We start from the raw sequence: 20,933 nt of genomic DNA, 5'->3' as shown, positions 1-20,933 counted from the left end.
GACCCCTTTTTAAATGCACACAAGGCTTCTTAAATGCACACAAGGCTTTAAAAACACAGTGAAATGAAACAGTGAAAAGGAATTCAGGGGCGAAAGAAACTCCGGCAAAGTCCATCCTGAGGATGAAAGGGCATCGGAAGGAGCTTTTGCCCGATGCTCTCTCCGGAGGGGGCTCGTCCAGAACAACTCCCCGAAACAGCAGCTCCTGGAAGGGATCGCCCCCTTTCCCTCCGGCCGCTTTAGCAGCCATTCAACCCCGAGCCTTCCGGACCTGAAACAGCCCCAGAGGGGAAAGAGAAAGTGCCGGGAAACGATCGGGAAGGGCCGGCAGAATCATCTCCCCCAAGAGAAAGTGGGGACTGCAGGCGCGATCTTAGCAGCGCCCCAAGAAGCTGCCTGGAAGGCTCACCTGTCCAGGCATTTCCCCAGGTGGGAAAAGGGGAGGGAGGAAAGAAGGAGGGAGGGAGGGAGGAGCTTCTTACCTGGCGCCCGCAAGGAAAGGCGGCCCTGTTCCTCCTTCCAAGAGATGCAAAAGATCCGCTTTCCTGACAGCCCCGCCGGCCAAGCTTCCTTCCTTCCAGGCCAACGCACGTGGATGTCCCGCCAGGAGTTTGGAGAGGCCAAGCCGGAAGCACTTATGGGTCCTCCCCTTCCCGTCCAGCTCCTCCCATTCTCCTAAAGGGCGGAGAGCGCCGCCCACTCGGGGGTCCCCCTGCTTGCTCCCCGCTTCCCAGGTCCTGGGAGGGATGGTGAGCTGGGCAGCGAGTCCATTGCTTCTTCATCCCAGACAATCGGAGAAACAGGCGGGAGAGGGAGGGGAGGAAGCCCAGGGACGGGAAGAGGGAAGGGGAAGAGGATGAGAGCAGCACATCTAGGAAGGAATCCCCCCTTTTGAAAGGAAAGTGGAAAAGGCAGGAAAAGGAGGCTGTCTTCTCCACTGAGACTAACAGGGCAGTCCTCAACTAACAACAGGTCTCCTCAAATGAAGAACATTCACAATTTGTGGCATAATAACGAATAATAGCTGCCTCACAAGTAGTCCTCGACTTAATGACCATCGTTTAGTGGCCCTTGGAAGCTGCAACAGCCTCCCCCCCAATTGACTTATGTCCATCACTCACACTAAAGACTGTTGCAAAATCCCCCTGGTCACGTGATCCAAATTGAGGCACCTGGGAACTGAGTCGCATTTATGACCCTTGTAGGGTCCAGGAGTCACGTGATGTCCTCTTGCGACCTTCCCACAAGGAACATCAATGGGGAAACCAGATTCACTTAACAAACGTAGCAAGGAAGGTCACAAAATGGAGCAAAATTCACTTTTCCAAACGTCTCACTTAACAAGAAAAGTTGTTGCTTCAATTGTGCTTGTAAGTCAATTACCTCTACAAAATATTTCTCCCAGTTAAAACAGCTCCAAGCCTAATGAAGCTGCTTCCAGTTTGCAGAGAAGAGGATCCTGGCGGATTCCCCATTTCCCCCTCAAGAATTGCATTTCTAGAGTGACTGAAAGAAGGGAAGAGATCCTTCTGAACTCAAAGGCACTTTTGGTTTTCCTCACCTTTCCTGCTCCAGGTGCTTTGCCAGATGTGCCCAGCCTCAAATTGAAGATGTTGAAGACAAGATTGGAAGCAAAAACTTTATTCTGCAGAAAAAGTAACACAAGGAAATCTCCCTCAAAGCCTTTGTACCCCACCAATGCTCACTGGAGGGCTTTAGACGGCATTTGCCACACAGTTTACAAGTCAGAGTTAGAAGGAATTTTCTCATCTCCCTTTACAGCAATTCCTGCCTGTTTTACACTCACATCTTAGCCTTCCTGCATACCGATTTATGTAACACATAGCTCAGCCAAGCTATTTTTAATATATCCTAATGTGTACACAGAGAAACGCCAACACGTTTGTAAATGTTGCTTTGGCAGTAATATAGCATAGCTTTCCTTGACTCTTCCAATTTACAGCCTACTTCTTTTTCAAGGTGTTCAAATCTCTCCAATTGGGCCTTTTGCCTTTTCCAATAGTACATTTTGAATTTTTAAGTTTTTATTTAGAAGATTCAGGAGTCTTGTAATGCTTGTAATCCTTTTTTGGAAAAGCAAGGAAATATGGACCATAATTCTTTCCTCCATTTCCCATGTGCTGGACATTGAAATACTTTACAGCAGGAAGGCACTATAAATAACAACAGACCATAATTCTATAAGTCTAGGCCAAGGGTCTCCAAACTTGGAAACTTTTAACTTCAACTCCTAGAATTCCCCCACCAGTATGGTAACGTATGTGCCAGAGGAATTCTGGGAGTTGAAGTCCACAAGCTTTTAAATCGCCAGGTTTGGAGACCCCCTGGTCTAGGCCCTGACCTATTTGATGTGAAGAAATTCCCTCCTTATGTTTTCCAAGGTGGGTTTCAATGAATTGACAATGGTCAGTTAGACTGAAAGAAAACTTTCTTAATGTTCATGATTATGCTGTAAGGTCCCAGATGTTTCCCTGAGCCACTGAGATGCCAAAGAGAGTGAGACTCGAGACGAGGTTTGCAAAAAATATCAGCTTTTATTTATGGCCAGAGCAAAAGCTGTGTGACAAAACTATATCCAAAACAAAATACAGTCAAAATGTATGTAAGGAATAGCCACACCCTGCAAGGGTGGCTCAGAGTATTATGCACATTATAACCCCAGAATCAAAGTTTACCCAATGAGAGACAATGTGGTCTTTAAAGTGTCCTTTGTTCACGTCCCTGTCTCTGCCCACCTATCTATGGAGCGTTCCTATAGGGGAGGTTTCCCTCCCTGGCCAAGTTGTTTATTCAGCAGAAAATGGTTTCAGGATTCAGAATCTATGAGGCAGGAAACTCCTTATCCGGGTTCCTGATATTCCTGGGTAACAGTTTCTTCTATATTTTCAAGGATGTGGCTAGCTTTGAAGCCAAGGACAGAAGTGAGAGACAGAAACAAGATAAGAAACTTTGTACTAATGCTAACCATTCATTAAGGCTACAATTCACTCAGCTAGATGTCAGGGCTCTGGCATCCACCCCATTCAAATCATGAGTCTTTAGTCGCATCTCTCAGGGGAAAAAAACACACCAAGATTTATTAGGAGTGAAGATGCCTGTGTTACCTGGATGCAGCAGAGTCTGAGACACATCATTCATTTGACCCTTGACCCTGGTCTCCCCCCCCCCCGATGTATATTCTCCAATGGGACACATCCATAGCCAAGAGTCATCAATCATGCTCTCCGGTAATAATCTTGCGTGCCAGAAGCTTCGGTGGCCTAGCCATTAACCTATGAAAGCATTTTAGGAATGCACTACTTCCCCCACTCCCTTTCTGCTGGCAACTCGAAAAAACCCAGAGAAATATTTTGAGTTGACACTAGAATTAATTCCTAACAATTAATTTCTGACAGGATACGATAATATTAGCAGGAGCCAATAACAAAGCTCAATTCATAACAAATGATTTCTAGAAGTATATCGTATCAAAATCAAATATTGGTTTAATCAGGAACAATTATATAATAATCAGGAACAATTATATAAATTGTTTATTAAATTAAATAAATATTGGTTTAATCAGGAACAATTATATATTTATTATGAATTGCATAAGCAATTCATAATAAAAGCAAAAAGCCTATATTAGTTTGATTCATATACTCCTTCACTGTCTTAGTAACAAATAATCAATTGCTGCTTTACAATTAGTCCTGAACTTACAGTCATTTCTTCAGTGAACGTGTGAAGTTACAATGGCATTAAAAAAAATAATTTATGAATTTTTCCACACAACCGTTGCAGCATCCCTGTGTCATGTGATAAAAATTGAGACACTTGGCAACTGGCCTGTATTTTTGACAGTTGGAGTATCCCAGGGTCATGGGATCACCGTTTCAGACCTTCAGACAAGGAAAGACAATGGGGAAACCAAAAACTGTAGCAAAACTTGTAAAATGGCACAAAACTCACTTAACAACTGTCTTGATTAGCCATGGAAATTTGGGGCTTAATTGTGATCATAAGTCAAGGGCCACCTGTATTTTCTGAAGCTGGTTCCCTGAATTGTCCAATTCACCCTCCAAAAAGAGCCTGTATTTGAGATGTGAAATCTAAGCCTTAAGCTGCTGCATAAGTTGGGGCATTCATAAAAAGGAAGCACAATCAATATCGTATCTCAGACTAGAAATCAGTTAAACACAACCAAGGTTAAAGGTGGTGCAGACACACAGCGCCATCCCTCCATTTATTACTTTTGACACAACTCTCGAGTCTCGTATTGGTTCATTAGTTCATTCTCTTCCGTCACTTTTTCCCAGTAAAGAGCTCACTGGAGATCCTGCTTCTCTTTGTTCTGGCCTGACGTTCTCCACATGGGTGTAGTAGATCCACTGCTCGATTCCTTCCAATTTTAGGGAAATGTTGGGAGTCAACACCGCCAGGTCTGGACCTCACCACTTAGATTGCAATGTTTCCTCTTGAAATCTTTCAGCATCTTCTCTAGACTCTAAAACAGCTTTCTGCAGCCTTATGTTGCCTGAAGGTGTTATCCCAAAGGTGGTTTTTTTTTTCAAAAATCAACTGGATTTTGTTTTTCCTTGAAGACATTTCGCTTCTCATTCAAAAAAAAAAAAAAAAAAAAAAAACAGAACTGAAGAAACTTCTTGGATGTGAAAGGGAAATCTCCCCAAGGAAATAAAAAAGTCCAGTTGACTTTTGATAAAAGCGCTTTTGGGAAAACCGCAGCCTGGATGACTGAGAGTCTTCATAGACATCTGGATGTGTTAGTTCCCAAATCCCCCCTCCCTTTGCTGTTCGCATTGAAAAAAGCTGACCATTTGTTCCATGTTATGAGAGTGTATACATTGGAGACACAGGCCTTGTATGTCCAATCTCACTTGGCCAATGAGAGAATTCCCTTCCCACCCCCATTCCTACTTCTATATTCTCTTCCATTTCTATTCTTATTGTTTCTAATCTTATTCTATTCTACTCTAGCACAAAGATCTAATATCTAAAATTTAACTCCTAGTTCTACAAAGGAACTCTTCTTTGTAATGGATCAAGACATTTCTGCTGCTTTGGAAGCCCTTCCCACACTCCATGCATTTTTCCAGAATGTCCTGCAAAAACAAATCAACACAAACCAATTCACATCATCTTTTCCTGCTGTGCAACTTCTTATGTTGATTAAAGTCACTTCTGGTTCTGAAGTTCTTTCCACACTCCACACACTGATACATTTTCTCCTCAGTGTGGATCCTCTTGTGGCTGCCAAGGTGACTACTTCTTCTGAAACTCCTGCCACACTCCATGCACTTATAGGGTTTCTCCCCTGTGTGGATTCTTTTATGGCGCCTAAGATTCCCGCCGTCTTTGAAACTCTTTCCGCAGTCGATGCATTTAAACGGTTTCTCCCCTGTGTGGATCCTATTGTGGGAGGTAAGACCGCTACTATCACAACAACGTTTTCCACACTCCAGGCATTTATAGGGTTGCTCCCCTGAGTGAAGCCTTCTATGGCTCCTGAGTGAATGATTTTGACTAAAGCTTTTTCCGCACTCATGACATGTATACGGTTTCTCCCCAGTGTGGATTCTCTTGTGGCTACCAAGGTAACCACTTGTCCTGAAACTCATGCCACACTCCATGCACTTAAAGGGTTTCTCCCCTGTGTGGATCCTTGTATGGATCCTCAGTGCTCCAGAATCAGTGAAGCATTTTTCACATTCAGTGCACTTATAAGGCTTTTCACCCGTGTGGGTCCTTTTATGGACAGTAAGATAACGTAGATTACTGAAGCACTTCTTACATTCGGAGCATTGATACGGTTTCTCTCCAGTGTGGATTCTTCCATGGGAAGTTAGGTGACTGGATTTACGGAAGCTGTTTCCACACTCCAGGCATTTGTACGGTTTCTCCCCTGTGTGGGTCCGTTTGTGGGCATGAAGGCTACCAGAATTGGCAAAGTGCTTTCCACACTGCAGGCATTGAAAGGGTTTTTCCCCCGTGTGGATTCTGTGATGGGCAGTAAGGTTTCCTGAAAAATGGAAGCTCTTTCCACACTCCATGCATTGAAATGGTTTTTCCCCCGTGTGGATTCTGTGATGGGCATTAAGGTTTGCTGAAAAATGGAAGCTCTTTCCACACTCCATGCATTGAAAGGGTTTTTCCCCCGTGTGGATTCTGTGATGGGAAGTAAGGTTTGCTGAAAAATGAAAGCTCTTTCCACACTCCATGCATTGAAAGGGTTTTTCCCCCGTGTGGATCCTCTCGTGTGACTTAAGATGAACTTTTTGACTGAAGCTTTTTCCACAGTTCAGGCATTTATAAGGTTTCTCCCCTTTATGTATCTTATTATGTAAGGTTAGAGTGCAGCTTCTGCTAAAGCTTTTCCCACACTCCAGGCATTTATAGGGTTTCTCCCCTGTGTGGATCCTTTTATGCTGAGTAAGGGCACCGGAGGCTTTGAAGCATTTCCCACACTCTATGCATTTATATGGCTTCTCTCCAGTGTGGATCCTCTTATGTAAATTGAAATTGCCCTTTTGTGCAAAGCTTTTTCCACACACCATACAATGATACGGCTTTTCCCCTGTATGGGTCCTATTATGGCAACTGAGGTCACTTACAGAGCTGAAGCTCTTCCCACATTCCAGGCATTTACATGATTTCTTCCCAGTGGGGCTTTTTTTCTGGGAATTCGGTTCCTTGCTCTGAGTAAACCTTGTTCTACCCTCCCTGTGTTGGTGCAACTTTTCCTGTCTGTGGAGGCTTTGATGGGAAGTAAGGGAGGCGCTGCTTCTGATGGTCTTTCCGCAGGGGATGCCTTGATGCTGCTTCTTCTCTTTGTGCATCCTCTGATGTGAATTAAGATGATTTTTCTGCCTGAAGGTCCTTCCACAATCCATACATTTATGTGGCTCCTCTGCTTTGTGAATCTTTTTATGTGAAGCAAGAGAGCGGCTTGTACCGAAGCTTTCTGCACACTCTGTACATTTGTATGGTTTCCCTCCTTTTTTTATTCTTTCACGTAAAGGAGGAGGAAGGTCCCTTCTGGGGTGTTGCCTGCTTTCATCTTGTTTCTCACCAGCAGGGCTTTGGCAACAGTCACATAATCCAGATTCATCTTGGAGTATTTTCCCACACCTTGAACACACTTCTTTTTCATGGCTATCATCTGGGTCCAATAAGACATTGATATCTGAACAAGGTAGACCAGAGCAATTCTCCAGCTCCCCCGTTAACTGGTTTTGCTCAAAACTTTGCTTTCCATACATCTTTCCTACAACTTCCTTTTTGTCTTTTGGCAAAGGTGCTGCTGCCTCTTGGCCCGAATCCTCCATCTCCCATCCGTCACCTGGTTGCAACAATAAAAAAAGTTGACACAAATTTTAGTGCAAAAGGGATCAAGCACCATTGCTCTATTTGAACAGTATCAAACTTCTTCCAAACTCCCATTTGTTCAAAACATTGTGCTATATTGGTATTAATGTGGGAAACAGAGTTGTATTCTTTTTTTTACAGAATTGTAAAAAGACATGTTGCCCTGTGAAAAAATACATTGTATCTTATATGATCATAGAAGCCCAGACCAGCACAATACCACTTTGAAAGAAAAACAAGAAATCCAAGAAGAAACCAGCATGGCTGCACAAAGATCTTTCTGGCAGATTGAAAGAAAAAAAGGACAAGTACAAAAAATGGGAAGAAGGACATACAACTAAGGCAGAATATCAGACTTGCAATAAAAGTCAAAGATAATAAAAAAATTTTTTCCCAACATATAGATAAGAAGAAAAAAATCAAGGAAACAGTCAGTCCACTAAAGAGAGAAGACGGCAAGGAAGTAACAGGCAACAGAAAGAAACTCATTCTTTGCATCCGTCTTCACGCAAAAAGAAACTATAGCTCAACCCACCAAAAACTTAACTGTAAAAGACAGACCAGAAATAAAAAAAAAGTTAAAATAAGCAAAAAAAATAGTAAGAGAACACCTGTCTGATCTTGATGAACACAAACCACTGGGACCTGATGGATTACATCCCAGAGTTTTAAAGGGACTAGCAGAGGTCAGCACAGAACCACTGCACCATATCTTTCAAAACTCTTGGAGCACTTGGGAACTACCAGAAGACTGGAAAAAAGCTGATGTGGTTCCCATCTTCAAAAAAGGAAAAAAACAGACCTAGGGAACTCTAGACCAATCAACCTAACATCAATACTGGGAAGATACTGGAAAAGATAATAAAAAAACAGATCTGCCAACATCTAGAAACAAGTAAAGTAATAACTAGCAGTCAGCACGGGTTTGTTAAAAACAGACCATGCCAAACCAATCATATTTCATTCTTCAACATAGTGACTAAATTAGTAGACCAGCAAAATACTGTGGACATAATATATTTAGATTTCAGCAAGGCATTCGACAAAGTAGATCACAACCTACTTCTTAGTAAGCTAGAAAAAAGTGGAATAGATAGCACCACCACTAGATGGACTTGCAACTGGCTGACAAACCGTACTCAACGAGTAGTCCTTAATGGGTCTAAATTTACATGGAGGGAAGTAAGCTGTGGGGTGCCATAAGGTTCTGTCTTAGGCCCAGTACTCTTCAATATCTTCATTAATGACTTAGATAAGGGAATAGAAGGGACACTTAGCAAATTTGCAGAGGACACTAAGCTGGCAGTAATAGCTAACACCCAAGAAGATAGGCTCAAGATCCAAATGGATCTTGACAGACTAGAACACTGGGCGGTATCCAACAAAATGAAATTCAATGTGGAGAAAAGTAAAGTCCTACACGTAGGCAAGAAAAATCAAAAGTACACATACAGACTGGGTGAAACCAGGCTCAATAGCAGTAAGTGTGAGAGGGATCTTGGAGTCTTAGTGGACAACCAGCTAAATAGGAGCCAGCAGTGCACAGCAGCAGCCAAAAAAGCTAATGCAATCCTAAGTTGTATTAACAGAGGGATACAATCGAGATCAGGTGAGGTAATAATACCACTCTATAAAACCTTAGTAAGACCACACCTAGAGTACTGCATCCAATTTTGTTCACCACATTATAAAAAAGATGTTGAGGCTCTAGAAAAAGTACAGAGAAGAGCAACCAGGATGATTAGGGGACTGGAGACTAAAACATATGAAGAACAGTTACAGGAACTGGGCTTGGCCAATCTAGTAAAGAGAAGGACCAGGGGAGACATGATAGCAGTCTTCCAATATTTGAGGGGCTCCAACAGAGATGAAGGGGTCAAGCTATTTTCTAAAGCGCCTGTAGGCCAGACAAGGAATAACGGATGGAAAATGAACAAGGAGAGATTTAACCTGGGAATAAGGAGAAACTTTCTGACAGTGAGAACTATCAACCAATGGAACAGCTTGCCCTCGGAAGTTGTGGGAGCGCCATCACTTGAGACCTTCAAGAAGAGATTGGACTGCCATTTGTCAGAAATGGTGTAGGGTCTCCTGCTTGGGTGGGGGGTTGGACTAGATGACCTACAAGATCCCTTCCAACTCTGATTATCTGTTATCTGTATATGTTTGTAATCCCATGAACTAGATTGATAATTACTCTAGAGACAACCCCTGGGAACTAGGACCATAAAAGGGAATTTGTAAATAACACCAATTTTACCCACTGCAGTGACCCGATAAATCATGCCGAATCAAGGAAAGTGGGGTTCAACACTTCATTTCTGTGCAAAAGTCAAGATTGGACTTTTCTTTTCACCTTAGGTTTTTAAGGAGAGAGCCACTTGTCTGAAAGGGTATAGGGCAGGGGTGGGCAAACTTTTTGGCTCGGGGGCCGCATTGACTTTTAAAATTTGACAGACGGGCCGGGTCAGCACAAGATTTTTTGGGAATCGCCCCCACCCTTTCCCCCCTTTCTCCTCCTTCCCCCCCTCGGAGGCCCCTGAGTCAGGAGTTGCTACCGCCGGCGCCGCTCGCGCGGCTCCAGTCCCACGTTGCCTTGGGAAGGGAAAGGAAAAAAGGAAGAGCCGCGGCGGTGCTTTGCAACGGCAGCAGCGGCACCGGAGGCTCAGGCTCAGTGGCTCCTGGTTTTGCCTTTTCCTTCCCAAGGCAACGCGGACTGGAGCCGCGCGAGCTGCGCCGGCGGTAGCAACTCCTGACAGCCCCAGCCGGACACCTGAGCGGAGCCCGGGCGGAACTGCCTGTTGCTGCTGCCGGAGCACCGCCAGGTCGCCTCCTCCAAGCAGCCCGCCCGCCCACTGGGCTTCCCCTCCGCGCGGCTCGGGGCCAGGTGCGAGCGCCCGCGAGTTAAAAGGAAGCCGAAAGTTGCTGGGAAGTTGCTCGGATTTCCGGGCTTCAGGCTTAAACTTTGCACAGGCAAAGTTTGCAGGCGGAGCGTCTTCCCGCCAAGGAGCGGAAGGGTTCCGCCCGGCGGGCGGGCGGGCTGCTTGGAGGAGGCGACCGGCGGTGTTCGGGTTTCTCCGCCGTGCGGCTCGGGGCCAGGCGACGCCCGCGAGGAAAAAGGAAGCCGCAAGTTGCTGGGAAGTTGCTCGGGTGCTGGGAGCAGGCTTTTAAAGTGCCGCCCAAGCAGGACCGCCGAGCCCGGAAACGGGGCACCAAGGCAGGGCAAGGCTCCACCAGCAGCGGCCTAGCTTTAGATGGCTCCAAGCAGCCCGCTCCAAGCAGCCCGCCCGCCTGCCGGGCGGAACCCTTCCCGCTCCTCGGCCGGAAGACGCTCCCGCCTGCAGACTTTGCCTTTGCAAAGTTTAAGCCTGGAAGCCCCGGAAAAAAAGGAGGGATCAGCGGGGACTCACCTTCGGAGAGGTCGCACTCGAAGGTAATTTCGAACTCCCAGCCGAGGCCTTTGCAAAGTTCTTCTTTTCTTTCCTACCCTGAGAGTGCTCCGCACTGTTTTGCAGCTTTGGGGGCCACACGGCGCAGGGCAATACGCCACGCCCAGCTATTTTTTTTCAGGGGCGGGCCGGATTGGACAGACCAACGGGCCGGATGTGGCCCGCGGGCCGTAGTTTGCCCACCCCTGGTATAGGGTCTCCTGCTTGAAACAGGGGGAGGGACTAGAAGATATCCAAGATCCCTTCCAATTGTGATATTCTGTTATTGGGAGATTGGCACATCTGGGGAGGGGAGGGGAGAATCCTCCTACCTGGGTTGGAAGCTCAGCCACTGTTGATCCTCCATTACAAAGAACTGGGGTTCCGGGAGATGAAGCCATGGCCACGAGGGGGTCTAGGAGAGGGGAACAAACAGCAAAGGAATAATAGGCTATCAAACATCCTCAGGACATTCTTGAGCATCCAGTGCAAAAGGCTGATTTTAGCCTATTTCTAGGCTAACTAGGGAACCCCTTTATGTGAGTCCTCTGCAGCCACAGCAACAACACACAGAAGCTAATTCTGGGTGAGAGGAAAACTGAAAGGTGTGGAAGGACCAGGGATTGGATTCAGAGGCAGATTATCTCAGCCGTGAATGTGTGCATTAAAGGACCACAGATCTTGACCTCTTCCCATATCCAGGGAGTTGTGCTGAGTTGTAAATCAGGAGTACTTGGTCTGGCTTGGCACCAACAAAAGAGGCAGAGTCCAATTCTCTCTGAGTCACACATATACTAGTAGTCCTCGAATTACAACCTTTCATTTAGTGACCATTTGAAGTTACAAAGATCCTGAAAAAAGGGACACATAACTGCTTTTCACACAGCTGTTGCAGAATCCCCACAGTCACACCATCAAAATTCAGGTGGTTGGCGACTGATTCCTATTTATGACGGTCACAGCATCCTGTGGTCACCTGTTGCCACCTTCTGGCGAACGAAGTCAATAGAGAAGCCAGATTCCCTTCACCATCATTAACTCAACAGCTGTTAGTAACTCAACAACTGCAGAGGTTCACGTAACAACTGGAGCAAGTAAGGTCGTAAAAGGGGGCAAAACTCACTTAACAACTGCCTGGCTTAGTATCAGAAATTTTGGTCCTATGTGTGCTGGTAAATCAACTATAGCTATATTCAGATTTGGAGAAAACTGTGTTCTTTCATAAGGCTACGAAAGACTCTTAATTATTATTTCAGCACACTTTTATATTTAAGTTACTTAAGAATAGAATAGAAGAATAGAAAGAAGAAAGTGCTAAATGAAACTGTTTGCTCTGATTTGGTTTGCTTTGTGACTTTGGGATTTCTGTGAATTTTTTTTTTTTTTAAAAGGGACTAAAGACATCAGGGTTGTTTTAAAAAAGAAAGAAAGAAAAATGGCATTATCTTTTGAAGGACTACAAATGGAATTTCAAAGACTGAAAGAAGAAGATAAGGGCTCTTCTGGATCTATTTTCCACTTTTTAGAAATGGCAATCTCTACCTATCAAGAAATACGACAACGACAGGAAGGCTGGGATGAAGGAGAAGAAGACATCTTTAATGGACAAATACACTTAGTGGAGGAAGAAAAGCGAAAGGGGGGCAAGGAAAAGGTGAACTTAGAACTTAAAAAAGCAACCAAGAAAAAGAAAAATAAGATGAAAAAGCGATATGATGTCAGAAAGCAACAGAAAAGAGAAATACAATAGAGAGGGAAGACTAAGAGAGTTAAATTTGAGAGATGGTGGGGGTCAAAAAGCTAGAATGGATAAGAAAGGAAGGGGAAAAGGAAAGAGAAGTCATAAAGACTTTAAACAAGATGCTAAAAAATGAATTTTTTTCAGAGATAAGGGGTAAGATAATTTTATAAAAACAATTCTGCAAAAGTACATAAGAATGTATTGTAGATATTAGTATTTGAAGCTGAGTTAGAAAATTAAAATATCGTATGAGTTAAAAATGTATTAAAGGGAAGCCATGATTTAATTATAGAGTTTAATTTCTTATGAAATATTGTTTTTATTAAGAAATAATAGAGTCTAATTTCCTATGAAACATTGTTCTTATTATATTATAAATTTAATATTCCTTTTCATTTTTTTTAGTTTTATTATTACTTATTAAATTCAATATTATTTGTTTGTTTTATTATTTTGAAATGTAATACTTAGAATGTACGGAGCAGAATCAATACGGAAAATATGTATTATTTTAAGTGTTATTTAGGGGAAAGATAAAAAGTTGTCATACTTCAATCAGTGTTTACAGGAGAAATATTGTATTAGATAGAAAGGATAAATAGGTGATTGAAAGAAAACGGACCAAAATGCAAATATAAATATTTAAACTGAGATGGAATAAATAAAACAGAATTAAAAGAATGAGTAGGAGAGAGAAAATATATGGAAAATAGAGAATGTTAAATAAGATATGAGATAGTATATTAAGTGAGTATGAACTTTGATTGATGTCTGTATAAAAAGAGTTAACCCGGGGTAAGCCGCTTTCCAAAAAGAAGTTTTATGTATTTATGTTTTGTGTAATGTTTGTTTAAGTTTGACAGGATGTGGAAGAGAACTAATGAAATTATATTCAATGAGTATATATACTTTAAGGCAAAAGAAATATAATTAAATAAGGGAGTAATAAAGAGAAGTTTGGAAAAGATATGAAGTTGATTAGATAAGATAAATATATATATTAAATTATAGAAATGTGATAATTTGGGATTATCTTCTTTTTAAATAAGATGGTTTATTCGTTTCTTTTAGAAAAGATATTTTATGTTACTACATCCTATGTTCTGTTTGTTTATGTATTGTACTTAAAAAAAACTAATAAAGTTTGTTCAAAAAAAAAAAGAATAGAATAGAATTTAGAATAGAATAGAATTCTTTATTGGTCAAGTGTGGTTGGGCTTAAAAGGAATTTGTTTTGGTGCATATGCTCTCTGTGTTCATAAAAAGAAAAGACACATGTCAAGACTACGAAATGGAAGCACAAAACAATTTGTAAACCAACCGGCACACTGCATGTACACTTAAGGAAGATAGCTTGATGTTTTTATGTTTTGTTTGTTTATGTTTGTTTTTAAAAAACCAATAATTTTTTTTTTTAAAAAAAAGAATCATAAGTATACTTAGCAGTAGTCATAGGGTACAAATGAGCAATGACATCATACTAGGAAACATAATAATAAGCTAGGGACTATCAAATCATACTAGTAAACAGTCAATGAACTGTGGAAAGGGAACTTCATGAAGACAGTGGTGTCACTCAAGCAGGAAAAGCCCAAGGGGAACATCAGGCCAGCCATAAAACAAACTTACATAGGAAAAGGAATCAAATAAAAGGTATTAGAAGCCTTTTAGACAAAAGCCCAAGTAATTAAGAAAACTACACAAATAAGAAAAGGAAACCCTTACAAACACAGGACATGCCAAATAAGCAAAACTAACAGACAAAAGACACAAAAAATATATAAATTACAAAAGAGACAGACAGGAGATTGCCACAAAACAAATATAAGAAACCACTGTAAAGCTAAAAGAGATTAGGAAAAACCAATAATTCAATCAAACCACCCCGCAGAGTTTGTCTCCCACACCCCACGGAGTTTGCCCTCCGGTGGGAATAAAGACAAATTCCGACAGGATTTGAAACATTAAACACAAATACAAACATTCACACACAAAAGGAGAACAGGGTATAAAGAACCAGGGACTTACCATATGAAGCCAGCTAGCCCAGGCACGCAGACTTCTTGCTGTTCTCCGCCTTCCTGAAAAAATAAAAAGATCCAGCTTTCAAGCAGTTGTCCGTATCCTTGCGCCGGAGCTCTCCCAGCGGGAAAATCGAATCCTCGAAGGAAAGGCATTTTGCCACCTTTCAACAGAACATTGTGAGGTTGCAAGCAATGAAGTTACATTCATACATTCATAAGTGGGAGGAGAAGGGTGAAAGGAAGGATGACAAGATTAATAGTAATAGTCGTGCAAATTAGTAAATAGTTGGACAGTGTTGAGGGAATTGTTTGTTTAGCAGGGTGATGGCGTTTGGGAAAAAACGGTCCTTGTGTCTAGTTCTTCTGTTGCGCAGTGCTCTGTAGCATCGTTTTGAGGGTAATTTAAGCAGGAAATACAGCTGGTTGGTTGACAGGAGATACACTAAGGAAAGTACCAAAATAGCCATGCCAACATCCTGCACCAATAAGTACTTTTAGCAAGCCTGTTGTGGTTCCTCTGTCACCCTTCCCTTCACTCAGAACAGATTTCCTTTCTTTCAGCCATTTCAGTGGAAGAATCTAGATGTCCACCCTCCCTTATCAGATAATCAGGGAAGATGACAAAAAACTCTTTTTTCCCAGCTGGGACTTTCCCTTTGGAATAGCCTAGAGCAGAAGTGAGGAAGTATGGCCCCTTTTAGGACTGGTGGACTTCAACTCCCAGAATTCCTGACACAGCTGGCTCAGGAACTCTGGGAGTGGAAGTCCACATGGCATAAAGTTGCCACGGTTGAGAAACAATGGCCCACAGGAAAAGGGCGACCCCTTTTTAAATGCAGACAGGGCTTTAAAAACACAGTGAAATGAAACAGTGAAAAGGAATTCAGGGACGAAAGAAACTCCGGCAAAGTCCATCCTGAGGATTAAAAGGCGTCAGAAGGAGCCTTTGCCCGATGCTCTCTCCGGAGGGGGCTCCTCCAGAGCAACCCCCCCTCCAAACAGCAGCTCCTGGGAGGGATCGCCCCCTTTCCCTCCGGCCGCTTTAGCAGCCATTCAACCCCGAGCCTTCCGGACCTGAAACAGCCCCAGAGGGGAAAGAGAAAGTGCCGGGAAACCATCGGGAAGGGCCGGCAGAATCATCTCCCCCAGGAGAAAGTGGGGACGGCAGGAGCGATCTTAGCAGCGCCCCAAGAAGCTGCCTTGAAGGCTCACCTGTCCAGGCATTTACCCAGGTGGGAAAAGGGGAGGGAGGAGGGAGGTTCTTACCTGGCGCTCAAAAGGAAACAGTTGGCTCTGTTCCTCTCACGGACTCCGCTCCCGAAGAGATGCGCGCAGGAACAGATCCACGATCCGCTTTCCTCGCAGCCCCGCCGGCCACGCTAAGTCCCTCCCCGCCCCCGCCCGTGGATCCCCCTTCTCGGGGCGGCCCCAGCCAGGGCTTCGCAGAGCCCAAGCAGGAAATGTTTACACTTCCTCCCCTCCCTGTCCAGCTCCTTCCATTCTTGAAAGGGCCGAAGGCGCCGCCCACTTGGGACTTCCCTTTGTCTGCCCCCCCTCCATCTGCCCGGGGAATCGGTCCCCATTGGGAAGGTCAGCCGGGCAGGGAGTCCAGGGCTGCTTCTCCCGAGGCGGTCAGAGAAAGAGGGGGAGAGGGAGGGTACGACGCCGAGGGACGGGAGGAGGGGAGGGAAGGGGATGCAGAGCAGCAAAGTTAAGAGGGAATTACAGAATAACAGGGCTGGGAGGGGCCTGGGAGGTCTTCTAGTCCAACCCCCTTCTCAGGCTGAAAACCCATCACAGGCAAAGGGTTGTCCCATCTCCTCCTTCAAAACTCCTCCTGTTGTCCGGATCAATTGTCTGTCTGCATGCACTTATTCTGACAGGGGAGTCCTTAACTTACAACGTATTTCCATAGAACTATGGACAATCAGGATTCTCCCTTAATAACAAATACTCCATTGCTCCTTTGCAAGCAGTCCTGGACTCAGAACCGCCCGTTTAGTTCAAAGGCACAGAAAAAAGTGATTTAGGATGGTTTTCCCCACTCAAGGCGGCCAGTGGCAGCATCCCCATGGTCACGTGGTCAAAATTCAGCCGCTTGGCAACCGACTCGCATTTATGACAGTTGCAGTGTCCCCAGGTCATGGGATCATCTTTTGCGGCCTTTGGACAAGAAATGGGGGAGTCAGATTTACTGAACAACTGTGTTACTAACTTAACAACTGTGGTGATTCCCGCAACAACCCCAGCAAGAAATATCCTCAAATGGCACAAAAATTCACTTACCAAATGCCTCACTTAGCAATGGAAATTTTGCACAGAACGGCGGTTGTAAGTGGAGGACAACCTGTGTCTGAAGGGTCCATGGGGCCCATCTGAGAGCAAGGCAACTTTGAGATGTATTAGACAACCACAATTCAGTCCAAAGTTTCTTACCCCAAAAGAGGAGAATAAAGGTAAAAGGGGAATTTTTTCCTGCTTTTTTCTGATACTGTCCCCAATAAATGCAGAACCATTTATTTATCCCATAAGAGAGTCCCACTAAAGCTTCCATTTTGAAGCGGAAGAAAACATCTGAGCTAGGAAATATTTAATGATTTAATGGTTTAAAAAGTCTGAGGTAAAAAAATTGTTTAAAAACTATTTAAAAGGTCTGAGGGAGGAAATATTTAATCCCTCCATTTAAAAGTATTTGAAGTTCAGAAGAAAAACTACTTCTACACAGTACAGAGGGTCCCTGACTTACAACATTTCATTTACTGACCATTCGAAGTTACAGTGGCACTGAAAAAAGTGAGTTACAACAAATTCTGCATCTCTAATGGTGCCTACAAATCATTTTGTGTACAAAAGGGATGGTTTTGTTTTGAATGTTTGTGTTTGGTTTCAGAATTTGGGGTAGATATAATCAATCTATAGGGCAGTGCATTGGTTGAGAGGCAAGGCTTATTGGCTGGAATTTCACAGGCAAAACTCCCTCACCATGGTGCTGGAGGCCAACTAGGCCGCACACACCAATGACGGTGATATTCAGCAGGTTCTGACCAGTTCTGGAGAACCGCAGCGGACATTTTGAGTAGTTTGGAGAACTGGCAAATACCACCTCTGATCCACCTCTGTATCTTTCCCCTGCCACGCCCACCAAGCCACGCCCACAGAACCGGTAGTAAAATTTTGAATCCCACCACTGCCCCATGACCATGCCCACCAGCAACTGGGCAGAGAACCTTTTGCTAAAATTTTTGAAGCCCACCCCTGGGTTCAACCTTTTGTACAAGGCAGGGGAGGGAATACCTGCCACGGCTGAAGCTTTTGAACTTCCAACGATCTTTTCTTGCCATTATTGTCCTCAGGGATAGGGAGGAATAGGCTGCATTTAAGGCATGGGCCACTGTCCATATGGCATTGTAAATTAAGGAATTGTCTAGCGAGAAGATCCTCTCAATTTTCTCTTGAGGCAGAATCTCCAGGTTCTCTTTCTCTGAACACCTTGCCCGCCTTTCACAGACAAGGCAGGCTTTGCATATGAACAGTGAAAATGTTTATGAGTGAGCTTCCTCATAAGATGGTAGAAATATTTAAAACCATCATAACTGGTCCATTTTTTTGTCTGATGAGAAAAGAAAAATACTGTGGGTATATCTGAAAGGGAAACCACTATATTTTATCTCTTTAGTGAGGTCCCATAAAGCTGTTGTGATCCAAACTTTCTCTAGAATACGTTTTCTCAAGCGTTGAAATATATAATCGGTAATAAATATTCCATTTAAGAAAGATGTAAACTCTGCATAGTAAACAAATACATTGATTTGCCTCCATTTGTGGAAAACAGAAAACAGATAGTTGAAATTCTTGGTATTCATTAAAAAGGGTTGTGCGAAAACAACACAGATGCCATTCTGTGCCAGCACAGGAGTGAATGTCCTAATGAAATGTTCTCCATTATCAGTGTCAGCGGCAAAGAGGCCTGTGAATGTCCACCGAAAAGTATTGGAGCAGTTTAATAATGCCCAAGTATTGGGCCCCTTCTTTGGGGACGGTCTGGAAGAAAAAGGAAACGGAGTTTTATCACTCATGGATGGTGAAGTAAAAGTGTAGCTGATCTGAAATAGAAAACCGAAGAACGATGCTTAGTGATATGGTAGTGAAAAAGTAGTCATAACAAAATGACTGGATGTTTAATTCATACATAGCAATTATCTTTCTTCATCTAATTTCTACCTGTTATCGCTAACCACTCATAAAATCTATTCAATGTTAAGTAATATTCTGTATCTCCTTTGTCTTCTATTTTTATTGTCAGTCTATCCATCTCTGATAGTCCAAAATTTTCCAAATTATATCTTCATCTGATGGAGCGTTCTCATTTTTCCAATATTGTGCAAATACAATTCTCGCTGCTGTCGATACATGTAAAATTAAGGATATAGTCCCTTTATCATAGCTTTCTGGTATTATGCCTAATAAAAATATTTCTTAGTTTCAAATCTATATGTTGCTTAACCATCTTTTCCAACCATGTATGTATTTTCATCCAATATTTTCTTGCTTTCATATATGTCCACCACATATGATAATAAGTACCTGAGGTCTGATTACACTTCAAGCACTTGGTGGACATATTGCTAAACATTTTTTGTTAGTCTTGCCGGTGACAAATGCCACCTATAAACATTTTATAGAGATTTTCCTTCATGCAGTAGCCATTGTCAGTTTGTAGTTCCTATCCCAAAGTTTTTGCCATTTGTCTAATTCTATAATATACTCAAAGTTTTTGTCCATACTATCATTGTTTCTTTAACTTGTTCCTCTTCCATTTTATAATGTAATATAGTAATTATATATCTTTTAAATCAGTTTTTCATCTGTTCCTAATAACATCTTATCAAGTGCTATTGGCTCTTTGTAAAACCCCATGTTTTCACATCTTTCTTATATCTTGATTGTATTTGCAAAGTGTGGCCACCAAGCTAAGTCCACCCCTTGGTTTTGTAGTTCCTATCTAGTTTTAAATTCACCATAAAGATGGTTTATAACTATAAGTATGCCAATATAATCAACAGGATTATAAATGAGCTAACATAAAGACAAGTTTGGTTGAAATCATTCTGTTGTACCACTACTATTGTTATTAGCATTTATGTTACAATTTCTTTTCTTCTTCTTCTCTTTTCTTTTGTAAATGATATGCCCTGACAATACACTGTATTCAAAATGTTTACATATGAATAAAGAAAAAAGAAAATGACTGGATAACTTGATGGACACAATGGGACAGTGCAACACCTGAAGGCAAGACAAGAAGCAATGTATGGAAACTAATCAAGGAGAGAAGCAACCTAGAAGTAAGGAGACATTTCCTGACAGTGAGAACAATAAACCAGTGGAACAAATTGTCTTCAAAAGTTGTGCATGCTCTAACACTGAGGCTTTAAAAAAAAGCATTTCATCAATGGACATTACGAAGGCTAAAATTGAGAGGAAATCCAAGACTTTTGTAGGAGATGACCAGGTTGAGCCCAAGGGAGGAGTCAAGCATGAGTTACTTTATGCCCCCAAGCAATCTACAGTAAATTCATCCCTCCTGGAATTCCATTGAATTTTTGTCTACCGCCAACTCGCCTTGACTGTTAGTAGTTCAGATTCTTATAGAGAGTTAGCATGGAATAAACTTGTAGTCTTTTGAATAGCTTCGCTTCCTGGTATCTTGTGCCAGGCACCTCCTCTTCTATGAGAAGTGACAGTGAATGTCAAGATGAATAATTTGAGATCTGCCCAAATATAAATTCTGTAGTATTGCATTATATTTGCTCATTCAATGTGCCTGAGAGGTATTGTTTTCTGGGTGTAAAATAAAAATACGGTTCTGTTTTAGCCTTTAGGGCAGCCTGAGTATTAGGTTCAACATGGTAGTTGTTACTGTGAAACTAGGGACCTTGGTTTTAAAGGAATCATTTCAAATAAATAATTGTCCAGTCTCTTTTGAAAGTGATGGAGCAGCCACAACTTCTGAAGGCAAGTTGTTCCATTGGTTGATTGCTCTTGAGGAACACTGATTCTCAGCTCACTCCTCAGACATTACATCTCTTCCCACCAGTCTCTTTAGGACTCTAATGCTGGGAAAGATGAGTGGAAAGAAAGAGAAGAAGACAACAAGGTGGAAGGTCTCAGTTGCAGCATCAATGAGTGCACTGTTGGAAGACCTAACAGATCAGGTTAGGAATAGATTGCCATTGAGAAAATTTAGATGTGTGGTCATTAGGAGAAAACAAAACAAAACAAAAACTTAAAGTCATGCAATCAATCAATCCACCCATCAATCAATGAACATCAAACCATGGACTGAAATCA

At 42.7% G+C, this 20,933-nt stretch overlaps 3 protein-coding genes across 6 annotated transcripts in view; all 3 read right to left on the bottom strand.

Moving 5' to 3' along the window:
- Positions 1–565, bottom strand: part of LOC113427968 (uncharacterized) — a 50,853-nt gene extending 50,288 nt beyond the window's left edge. Inside the window, exon 1 of the mRNA XM_087953587.1 lies at positions 483–565. The gene's annotated coding sequence lies outside the window, so the exon portion shown is untranslated. The remainder of the gene's footprint in view (positions 1–482) is intronic.
- LOC113427969 (uncharacterized) overlaps positions 1–15,897 on the bottom strand; it is a 72,940-nt gene extending 57,043 nt beyond the window's left edge. Inside the window, exons 1-2 of one of the 3 annotated variants that reach the window (XM_087953638.1) lie at positions 15,849–15,897; positions 11,150–11,232 (exon numbers count right to left, since the gene is read on the bottom strand). In XM_087953638.1, the coding sequence (XP_087809764.1) occupies positions 11,150–11,218 (69 nt within the window). In that variant the 5' untranslated portion in view covers positions 11,219–11,232; positions 15,849–15,897. Of the gene's footprint in view, positions 1–482; positions 533–11,149; positions 11,233–15,848 lie in introns of those variants that run through there. The other 2 variants (XM_087953635.1, XM_087953629.1) reach the window with 2 other exon arrangements.
- LOC148131886 (uncharacterized) lies at positions 2,536–15,910 on the bottom strand. 2 transcript variants are annotated; one of them, XM_087953645.1, is made up of 3 exons: positions 15,849–15,910; positions 14,587–14,639; positions 2,536–7,363 (listed from the first exon to the last, which is right to left on the bottom strand). In XM_087953645.1, the coding sequence occupies exon 3, from the start codon at positions 7,347–7,349 to the stop codon at positions 5,160–5,162; it is 2,190 nt and encodes a 729-aa protein (XP_087809771.1). In that variant the 5' UTR covers positions 7,350–7,363; positions 14,587–14,639; positions 15,849–15,910; the 3' UTR covers positions 2,536–5,159. The 2 variants fall into 2 exon arrangements, with proteins under 2 accessions (XP_087809771.1, XP_087809772.1); XM_087953646.1 differs by lacking the exons at positions 14,587–14,639; positions 15,849–15,910 and adding an exon at positions 11,150–11,233.
- Between the last annotated feature and the right edge of the window lie 5,023 nt (positions 15,911–20,933).

The sequence above is a fragment of the Notechis scutatus genome, chromosome 2, assembly GCF_049901735.1.
Source record: "Notechis scutatus isolate UNSWTSFEM ecotype Mainland chromosome 2, rNotScu1.2, whole genome shotgun sequence".
Lineage (NCBI taxonomy): Eukaryota > Metazoa > Chordata > Lepidosauria > Squamata > Elapidae > Notechis > Notechis scutatus.
The sequence above is the reverse complement of the archived record's forward strand: the minus strand, read 5'-3'. Positions and strand labels throughout refer to the sequence as shown.